The sequence below is a fragment of the Nelumbo lutea genome, chromosome 1 (genome assembly GCF_056320005.1).
Source record: "Nelumbo lutea isolate HS-2025 chromosome 1, American lotus-T2T, whole genome shotgun sequence".
In the NCBI taxonomy this organism is placed as follows: domain Eukaryota; kingdom Viridiplantae; phylum Streptophyta; class Magnoliopsida; order Proteales; family Nelumbonaceae; genus Nelumbo; species Nelumbo lutea.
The window spans coordinates 28,174,222-28,185,763 of record NC_142684.1 but is presented as its reverse complement, the minus strand read 5'-3'; the positions used below and the strand labels follow the sequence as shown (position 1 = coordinate 28,185,763).

Below are 11,542 nucleotides of genomic sequence, written 5' to 3'. Positions count from 1 at the left end.
TAAAACTTTGCTTCTATGTCTATATTTTGGTAACTGTACCAAGATTTCATTTATCACACTTCAAAACAGCAAATGTGGTTAAACCCAATAATTATTGAAATTTTTTGTTAAATAACAAAACAAAAATAAATGTATACATAATTATTGAAAAACATATATCAAAAAACAATAAATAATTACTAAAATATAATAAATATAGATTAAGAGCTTAAAATTATTATTAATACATTAATTTTTATAGAAAAAACACAATTATTGAAAATGTATTGATAATGAAAAAAAATACAATAAGTACTAAAAATATATTAAATTAATCAATAAATAGTATACTCTAAAAAAAATAGTTTAATTTTTAATAAATATTAGTCAATAAGTTATAACAAAAATACAATAAATACAACAAAAAAATTTTAAAATTTTCAATAATAGTAGTTTAAACCCAATAACTATTGAAAGTTTTCTATTAAACAACAAAAATAAATAAATTTATACATAATTGTTGAAAATACATTGAACACAAAAAAAATAAATAATTACTGAAATACAATAAATATTAATATTAGTATACGTAATTATATAATAAATTTTATGAAAGTTATTTTCTCAAATTATTAATTGATATAAGTGAAATTAGTTATTTACAATATTATGTAAAAACATTAAATTATTATTAAAGTTATTTCATTATTAATTTTGTACAATAATAAATTATTATTAATTTCAATGTTATGTTATAATTATTTTTCTACGTTTCAATTTTTTTTTAATTTATTACATAACTTCTGTATTTTAACTAATTTAAAATATAGTTTCGTTAAATATTTTGTTATTTAAAATATTTAGTTATTTGAATACTTAAATAATATGTAAAATATCTAATATTTAAATTATTAATTATTTATTGAATTTAATAATTCATAAACTTATAATTTATACTATTATTACATAATTTCTTTATTAATTTTGTAAGATATTAAATTATTATGAATTTCAACACTATGTTATAATTATTTTTCTACATTTAAGAAATTTTTTAAATTTATTACATAATTTCGTTATTTCAACTATTTGAAATGTAGTTATGCTAAATATTCATTTATTTGAATATTTAAGTAATATGTAAAATATTTAGAATGTTTTGTTATTTGTTGAATTTAACAATCCATAAAATTATAATTTATACTATTAATACATAAATTCATTAATAATTTTGTAAGGTATTAAATTATATGAATTTCAATATTATGTTATAACTATTTTCTACTTTTAAGATTTTTTTAAATTTATTACATATTTTCGCTATTTTAACTATTTAAAATCTATTTATGTTAAATATTTAGTTATTTAAATATTTAAATAATATGTAAAATATTTACAATTTTTTGTTACTTGAATTTTATTTATTTAAATCTATTACATATTACTAAATATTTTTTTATATAATTATTTATATATTTATTATATTTTGTTATTTAATATATTTATTTATTGAAATATTTAAATAATATTTTATTTTTTATGTTAAATTTTTATTATTTGGGTAACATTTAAATCGATAATCCGGAAAACAGAATTTAAATTATTAGTACATAACTTTGTGATGTGTTTTGTAAAAATATAAAATTATTTTTGGTATTTTTAATAAATATTTTAGAGTTATTATATTATTTTGTTAGAATATTTAAATAATTCTTAAATTTTTTTATTCAAACTTTCTTTAGAAAAAATGGTTAAAAATTGCGGGAGAGGAAAAATAGGAATTAGAGAAAATTTAGGAGAGAAACTCTCTACAAAATTAGAAATAATTTTGGAGATAAATAGGAATTTGAGATAATTTAGAAGAAAGTGGGGGATGTAGTTTAGGAGAAGAGATTATTTAGATTATTGGGAAAGTGCATCTCATTGGATGTTTCAAAAATGGCATGAAATATATATATATATATATATATATATATATATATATATATATTGTAGATGTGTGTGTGTGTGTGTGTGTGTGTTAATTCGAGTATAAATTTCTCATTCCATCATATCCTATTTTATTTGTAACATGTCACTTAGAATGCAAGGCACCCATTAATCATTTTGACTTGCTTTTTTAGTTAGAGAGTAAAAAATCCATATGTTAGTGAATAATAGAAGATGTTACTTCTTAATGAATCTATCTAGGTTTTCCTTCTTTTTTTTTTTTATTTGGCCTTCTTATTTTAATGTTTGTAGACATTTTAGTTGTGCCATAATGTCTTTGGGTGTAGCCATATTGGGCACCATGCTGACATTTGGCCCTTGGCGTGACTTATATTGTATAGTTCTAGTGATGTTCCAAGCTGAAATTAACCAAGAGTTTTTACCATCCACAAGACAAGATGACATGAGAAATGACACATCAATTACATCGTGTTTGGTTCATTTCTTTTTCAAGCCAAACATAACCTTAAGGTGATAACAATTTGAGTTTTCAAGTTTCTCTTCAATTCTTTCTCATTTTCACTTTTTCTTGAATCATTTCTATATGGTAAATGCAGTTAACATGAATGGTACTTAGAAAATGAAACTTACAAACATATTGGTTTATGTTGGTCCAACCTTCAAAATCCCTTTTGGTCGTAGGTGTCAAGAAAACGAAATTATTCTGGTTAATATTAGTTGTATACAAGGACTAAAGTATTAGTTCCAGGTATTTTATCAAACAACTTGAGTACAAATATGAATAAGATATGGATATACTTTGGAAACGCATGAATACAGACGAAAGATATGAAAATACAAAGATATGCTAGGAAACTACATGTAAATTCCATCAATATATCAATTACACTAACTTTAAGGTCAAAATAACCACAACTAAGGTATATATATATATATATATATATATATATATATATATATATATATATATATATATATATATATATATATTTATATTCTATTTATGTCCAAAGACACAAAAACATATGCAATTATTATATTTTAATTGTTATATCAATTATTTTCTATTTTACTATTTATACTTTTCAACATCAATAGAAAAGTCAACTAGATATTAAAGTTTGAAATGTTTGATAAACAATATATTTATTTTTGTAAACAATAAATATGTTATTATAAAATTTAAATTGAAGTATCAATTGTTAATTTATGAAAATATATAATTCTAACTTAAAATATATCAAATCTATAAAAATTTCTAAGATACATGTCATATGCAAATTCATAATTTTTAATTACTAAAATAATTATTCCATTATTAGCATTTTTATTTTTATAAATTTTCTAAAATAAGAAATCATTTTTTATATAAATGTAAATTAGTGGATTTGATATATTCAATTTAATATTAAATACTCGAATATTTTGTAAACAAAATCTTTATTTTTATAAATAATAAATATGTTATTTTTTAGTGTACATTAAAACTTCATGAATAATTTCTAAAAATATATTAACATTTTAAGATACATATACATATTTATGAATCTTAAGTACTAAAATAATTATTTTATTATTAATATTTTTAGGGAAAATTTCTTAAACTACCCCTAAGGTTTAGGAACTTGACTAACTATACCCCTACTGTTTCACTATTGTCTTAAAGTACCCTTAGTGTTTCTAACAATTGACTAAATCTTCCTTACCGTTAGTGTCCGTTAATGAAAGGATTAAAAAGACTATTTTGTCCATCAGTCTTCTTTAAATTGTCCAGTTGTAACATATCCTGTATTGATTCCTTAGGATACCAATACCATACATTCAATACGAAGTGTATCATATTGATATTTTAAGCCTTGGTTGTATAAATATAGAGACTTGCAATGCTTTGAGGCCCATGATACATGGGAGACAAAGTTACTTATGAATTTGGTCACTCTCTAACTATGTGGACAGAAAAAATGTTATTTAAAACACAATGAATTGGACTAAAGCAACCTACTTATTGTTTCTCACCAATAAATTCTACTAATTTAATCTATACCCAATATATCTTTAATAAGGTAAAACCTATGTTTAAAAACTACATGAAAAATAAATCGTGATTTTGTTTGGATGGTCAATAAGTAGTTCAACCATCCACATCAAATGGGTCAACCGGTGGTCATATAGTTAAATAATTAAAGCTTAAAATAAAAAAAGTAAATATTACAAAAAGATTCAAAAATTTTGTGACAAATTTTACACTCATCTTTAATATTATATATTTATCATATTAAACAATAATAAGTAGGATAAATAAGAAGTATTATTATTAATAATGGAATGAAATACAAGATTTAAACTTGACCCATAAATGAAACTATTTTTCCATTTAAGTAGTTGGTCAATGGATCAATCTTTTAGGTTAAACAAGTCAATGCGTGATGTTATAATTAAGTAATATGATTATTAAAAGAGATAAACACAAAAAATAATTAAAAATATAGAAATTTGTAAAAAATATTTGGCTATGATCCTAATACTATGTGGTCATCATATTAAACCAAAATAAAAGTTATTTTTATTAATGATAGAAATAGAATAAACAATAAACAAAGTTTATGTTTGGATAAGCTTTTTCAAAGTACTTTTGTGCTTCAACAGCAAGAAAGAAAAGAAAAAGCTCTAGAGTTTGGCAATGTGTGTTTTTTGAGAGCAAAATACCTAAAACAGAAACACTTAAACAACAAAAAACACAAAATCAGTTTTTTTACTTCATGCTTCAAAAGCACATTTTGCCTAAATGTGATTTTCACAAAAATGCATAAAGTACTGCAAGTGCAAATGTATTTACGTCACTTGGCAAAATTTTTTATACATAGCACAACTATGGGTCATAATGCCCCCTAAATATATGCCAGATGGAAAATTTATGAATATGATAAAATATATGTCATACGGCAGATTTATGAATATGGAAAAAATATATGCCATGCGAGAAAATTACTGACATATGGCAAGGTATATGCATGATGCCTATAAATATATGACATGTGTGGCAAATTTGTAAATAAGGAAAAAATATATGCCATGTGTTGATGTAATTCAAGATCATTCCTTGAGAAGCACCAAATTATTATAAAAAGAAAAGACAAGTGGAACTTAATTTAAAATTACTTACAACAATCATTTTGGTTAATAGGTTTCTAATAGTTAATTTTATTAAATGCTCCAACAGTTAGTTTTTTGTTATATGTAAAAGGCCTTGTAATCTCAAAATAGAGGCAATCAAGTTCTTTCCTTTGTTCTGTGAAAGTGTCATATCTTCTTTGGGTGAGTGAATTCCTAAGCTTGCTGCCTCTTTGTAATTCATTTTATATTAACAAAATTTCATCCAATTTACTTATTTTTCTATTTCCTTGAGGTAACTTTTTTTCATTTTCTTTCTTCATATTTGATTTGTATCAATTAGTATCAGAGCGGGTTGAATTAGAAAAGAAAATGAGTAAGATTGGCGTTAGCTATCACAGGTAGTTGACTATAGGTTTATGAGTAGTCAACTACACACTATTCACAACCATAGAATGAAACTTTGAGATATTGATTCCATGGATTTAAGTGCTTTCTGAGTCTGGTAACACCTACAAGCCATATCTAATACTAGTTATCGGTCTCTAAGGTTAGGTTATCCGAGGTTGGTCAAGTTTAAGCCCATAGTCATTTCATTCAAATGATTTACATTAAGACCTAAAACATGACATACAATGTAGAACACTAAAACTTATTGCTCTTTCTTTCTAGTTCTTGATAGCAATCTTTTTCTTTGAAGAATCACTTGTTAATTAACAACTACCGAAAAGCATTTCATTCCATGCTTGATTCTTCAAAGTAGATTTGTCAACCATTTAAACTCAATATGATTAATTTGGTACAATTGCACACTTAGCACATTTATTAGTATTCTTAATGAGTTTGTTATCATTAAAACACATAGTGCCAATAGGGCTGACGGGTGCCAACTAAACCTATATATAATGGTGTTTACTCTTGAAAACACAAATACAATATTAGATAATAGATATGTAAAGCATGAATTTGGCAAATGCCTTTAAAACCAAAGACACAGCAAAGTATACCAAATGCAAGAGTATGCATAATACTACAGGCTCAAACTCTTGAAGAGAAACAATTAAGCCCAAAAGCAACTTTGGGCTTACATTAACCTTAAGCAAGGCCACTCTACTAGTCTTAGAAACAATTTTTCTTCCGTCCACTTAATTTTAAAAGAATTATCTCTCCAAACATTTTAGAAGTATTTTTATTGACTCTTCCCTCTATGATAGGGCCCCAAGATATATTAATAGGTATCTTCGAAATCCTTGACACAATTTTTTGGTGTCTTCTCACGTGTTCTTTGAGAAAATTATGGAAGAATATTAAAATTGGGTTTCTGACAGTTTTGGCAAATTTGCTCATTATCTCATTTATTTTCAAAGCGGCATTCATCAAAATTTTAGAAAATAGAATTCTATCGTCCACAAAACTGTAATAGGAGCATGTGAACCATTGGTTGCCGATTTCATTCAGACTAATCGTCCACAAAACTGTAATAGAATTTGAAGCTTTACAATTTAAACATTTGCCGATTTCATTCAGACTAATCTACAAAAGATCCCCCTATAAAGTATAAACAACAAAAATGTACTGTGATAAGAAATGGATCAATTGAGCAAGGTTGAGTCCAGCAATAAGAGTTGATTCCAGAAACGCCAAACCCGAACCCACACTATATCTAAGCTTAGGACCGGAGAAACCAAGATGGTTAAAGGGTAGTCCTTTGTTAAGGGTCTCAATCTTACTAAGTCAGCCAAGGTGGGTTAATTTTGGATAATATCTATATCTATATATACATCTATACTACCTATAGAAGAGTGAATTCTTCTTTTTTCTAAAATTTTTATTGGACATTTTTTACTCCTTTTGTCTAAACATACAAGGGGCATAAAGAGGATATATATATCCTTTACTCTCATTTTAAAAACTGCCCACTCATAACTTATAAGTTATAGCCATTCAAAAACTATTTATGAATTATAAATAATTTTGTCTTAGAAATACTGTCATGTACAAACCCACCTACATGTTTACCAGTGGAACGGAAGTGACCCAAATCCTAAAATTGCTTCCGTTCACCATGAATTGTCATCCCTGCTGCCTTGTGCATTTGCCAAGCCCTACCATTTGATAATCCTCAATACACTTGCCATTTGATTTGAAGATTGCATTCTACTTTTGTTGATTCTTGATTGTCCTAATTTGGCATAAGAAACATCATCCCTGAGGCCCCACCATCAGGACCAGATCATTATTTCTTGGTAGCAAGTCTTGGTGTTACCCATTACTACTAAACCACCCCACTTAAAATATAAAATAAAGTATTAGTAATGGTCCCAAAGGAAGAGAGAGAGAGAGAGGGCCAGTTGGCACACGTGTGGTCTAATCATGTGAAGCAACAAGCCCACCGCCAAGCAATCATTCAATCCATCTCACAAGCACAATGCATACATCCCCAGGGCCCAAGCTCTTCAGCTAAACAAATTAACAAAGATCTATTTATTTCCATCATTTTCCCATGCCAATTCTTTTAAGAATGAGAGCATGGAATTCTTTGATAAAAGTAGTGCTTTGTGGGTCATCCCGCCCGTGCGTCGCATGCTAGCAAGGGCCCAAAACACCTCGCTGTCATGAAACTCCTTCGCTTTCTAGTTATAAAGCAGCTAGACCTCCTCAATATTCTTCCCTCTACACTACTGAGACCAGCAGTAACAATGGCGTCCGAGAAGGTGGAGACCATAGTGGCGGGAAACTATGTCGAAATGGAAACCGAAGGCAGCTCTAAGTCTGCTAAGAGCAAACTATCGAAGTTCTTCTGGCATGGTGGTTCTGTCTACGATGCATGGTTCAGCTGTGCTTCTAACCAGGTGATTCCTGCTGCTTTCTGGTTTTACTTGGTTGAGTTTTCTGGGGTGATCAAAAGAGCTTGATTTTTTTTTTTTTTTCTGATTCTTTGATTTGGTTTCAGGTGGCACAAGTGCTTCTCACCTTGCCTTACTCATTTTCACAACTGGGGATGTTGTCTGGGATTCTTTTCCAACTGTTTTACGGGTTGATGGGGAGCTGGACTGCGTATCTAATAAGTGTACTTTATGTTGAGTACCGGACTAGAAAAGAAAGAGAAAAAGTAGATTTTAGGAACCATGTTATTCAGGTACGAATTCATAATTGGTGCTTCCTTTATCGATTGATCAACCAGACAGAAGCTCACACACACACCCCAACAAAGAAATAATAAAAAAAAATCTTGGGTTTTAACTATCTCTCTCAACTGGCAAATTGAAAGATAGAGAGAGAGAGTTTTGATTTGAGTTTTTTGATTATCTCTGCAGTGGTTTGAAGTTCTTGATGGGCTTCTGGGGAAACATTGGAGGAATGTAGGGCTGTTTTTCAACTGTACTTTCCTTCTATTTGGTTCTGTAATTCAGCTAATTGCCTGTGCAAGGTAATTTCAGAAAGAAATTAAAGGAAATAAACCCACAAAAAAGATCCAAACATAAATATATAATTAATCCATATGAATATATATATATATATATATATATATATATATATATATATGATTATTTCTCCAGAATAAAATGGTGCAGACTAATACGAATGGTAATGTTTTCTGTGCTGATGCAGTAACATCTACTACATTAATGACAATCTTGACAAGAGAACTTGGACTTACATCTTTGGTGCCTGCTGTGCTACTACTGTTTTCATCCCTTCATTCCATAATTACAGAATTTGGTCGTTTTTGGGTCTGATGATGACAACTTACACTGCGTGGTACCTAACCATTGCATCCCTAATCCATGGGCAGGTAAAAGCCTTCTATAATATTTCATTTCAGTTTGTAAAATAACAGAAAACATATTATTGTAAAATAACTCTTGTATACATTTCTTTTATAAATTCATTTATCTGTTCTCTCGTATTTTATTTGGGCATTTCAAGATTGAAGGAGTGAAACACTCGGGCCCAGCAAAAATGGTTCTATATTTCACTGGAGCTACCAACATTCTGTACACATTTGGTGGACATGCTGTGACAGTGTAAGAAATACCCATGAATGAATATAACATGTCTCCATACATGCATGAATTAATATATAGATATACATACACATCATTCATGTATATATACTACAAGAATATGACATTAATAAGTACACCGATGCATGCCTGTTTGAAAGTCTATGCATGTAATTTGATAACTTTGGAATGACTGTAGAGAGATAATGCATGCGATGTGGAAGCCACAAAAGTTCAAGCTGATCTACTTGATGGCAACACTCTATGTCCTAACCCTAACTCTACCATCAGCAATTTCTGTTTATTGGGCCTTTGGGGACATGCTCCTCAACCACTCTAATGCTTTCTCTTTACTGCCAAGATCAGGATTTAGAGACACTGCTGTAATTCTCATGCTCATACATCAGGTGAGCAATCAATTAATCTTTAAGCAATTACGTATGAACACAATATTAGATGGGTCTTCTTCTTGTTTTAAGTATACTGGTATTAATTTGATCCATGGCCTATCAAATGAAGGTGTTCTCAGGTTTACTAATAATGGGTCGATCTGTAGAATTTGAGTTCTTGCTTCTAATAAGGTTGTTTAAATCTTCTGTGCCATTTTTGGGTACTTTGTGCAGTTTATAACATTCGGATTTGCATGCACTCCACTGTACTTTGTGTGGGAGAAGTTCCTAGGGATGCATAACACCAAGAGCTTATTCAAGAGAGCTCTATCCAGACTACCTGTGGTGATCCCTATATGGTTCCTGGCAATCATATTCCCCTTCTTTGGCCCCATCAACTCCACAGTCGGTGCTCTCCTTGTCAGCTTCACTGTTTATATAATCCCTGCCTTGGCACACATGATAACCTTCGCTCCTGCTTCAGCAAGAGAGGTAATAAGCATTTTAGTTCTCAATCATTCTTGTTAATCTTTTGGTAATTAAACCACCACCATCATCATTTCTGGAGTTAGAATTTTATGGGTGTTTGATAATTTTTTTTCCTCTATTTTGTTTTGCAGAATGCAGTAGAGAGACCCCCATCATTTATAGGAGGTTGGGCAGGCTTATACTGCATGAACATTTTCATTGTAGCTTGGGTTTTGGTGATAGGATTTGGATTTGGAGGATGGGCAAGCATGATAAACTTCGTTCACCAAATTGATACATTTGGGGTCTTCACCAAGTGCTACCAGTGTCCCCCTCGCAAGGCTTAATATATGTAGACTTCTACAAAGAAAAACAAGTGTTTGCAATACAATTATATCATATTCAGATGGATTGATTTTGTAATTTGTGTGTTAATCATTCCCTTCAAGGATAGTGTAACCCCCACCCTTTGCTCTTTTGGGATTCTCCTAATTTTAGCTCTCTGATCATATGTTGCTTGTATTCTAATGCATCTTTCAACTGCTTCATTGATTTGAAAGAAAAACTAGAAATGAATTATGGATCAAGCCATTAATTAATCAATTTGGATGGTTCTGTGCGTCGCAAATCACAGCAGATATAAAACCATCGATGGCTAGACGTCGCATGAGTGTGACCTGTGTTGCTCAACTCTTAGCACATGCTCAAGCATAAATAAATTGAACAAATTCGACCTTCTAGTGATTGTCTGAAAGCGGCGAAGGCGACATAACTATTGGCTTTACTTTTCACTTACTGTTAGGCCCAATTGGTCCTACCTTGCAAACTATTCATGAACCTCAGCTCGGCTGCCTCGGCATCCTTGAACACTCCGATTCATGAGTCAAGCCCATCTAAATGGCATTCCAATTGTTGGAATAATTAGTAAAAGGGGCCACACAGTACTGGGAGTAGCACATACCCAGAAACCAAAGATACATATATAAAGTACCAAGAGACCAAGAGAAATCTGAAATATCTATGCTATGAGTCCTGCTATTGATAATAGCTCTGACCCAGATACGGATAAGCTAGGATGAGTTGGATGAAGAAGTCAGTTCGGATAATGATAGAAGTGTTAGTCTCAGTCGAACTCTTATAGTTGATAAGTGTTGTTTCCTATTAGAAATGTATCCAGTCCTAATCCTCTCTCTCTCTAGAGAGAGAGAGATAGGATTTAGAACTAGATATAGTTCGATTAATCCTATTTATCTATCTATATTAAAACAAAGCGGTCAAGAAATTTTTTCCTTTTTTTGAATTTTTTATTTTTTATTCTGTCATTTTTTAAACAACCAATGAGATGCACTTTTCCAATAACCTAAATAATCTCATCTCCTAAACTAACTCCCCCACTTTCTCCTAAATTATGTCTAATTCCTTTTTATCTTCTAAATTGTTTATAATTCAATTCTTATTTATCACCAAAATTATTTCTAATTTATTAGAGAGTTTATCTCCTAAATTATCTCTAATTCCTATTTATCCTCTCCCCCACTTTTTATTTATATATTTTTAAATAAAGCTGGATTAAAAAATTAAGAAGTTTATAAATATTCTAACAAAATTATATAATAACTTTAAAATATTTAAATGTTA

The 11,542-nt window shown here is 29.3% G+C and overlaps 1 protein-coding gene across 1 annotated transcript; it reads left to right on the top strand.

Annotated features, from left to right (window-relative positions):
• Positions 1-7,715: 7,715 nt before the first annotated feature.
• LOC148874095 (auxin transporter-like protein 3) lies at positions 7,716-10,469 on the top strand. Its single transcript, XM_088964652.1, has 8 exons — positions 7,716-7,892; positions 7,994-8,179; positions 8,358-8,470; positions 8,653-8,836; positions 8,971-9,068; positions 9,247-9,454; positions 9,671-9,928; positions 10,057-10,469. The coding sequence occupies exons 1-8, from the start codon at positions 7,740-7,742 to the stop codon at positions 10,249-10,251; spliced, it is 1,395 nt and encodes a 464-aa protein (XP_088820778.1). The 5' UTR covers positions 7,716-7,739; the 3' UTR covers positions 10,252-10,469.
• Positions 10,470-11,542: the final 1,073 nt, after the last annotated feature.

Bases quoted from the DNA above. Each gene is read 5' to 3' on its own strand.
- LOC148874095 (XM_088964652.1), top strand. From the start codon at position 7,740: ATGGCGTCCGAGAAGGTGGAGACCATAGTGGCGGGAAACTATGTCGAA. The intron at 8,837-8,970 runs GTAAAAGCCTTC...GGGCATTTCAAG, and splicing joins CATCCCTAATCCATGGGCAG to ATTGAAGGAGTGAAACACTC. The intron at 9,455-9,670 runs GTGAGCAATCAA...TACTTTGTGCAG, and splicing joins TTCTCATGCTCATACATCAG to TTTATAACATTCGGATTTGC.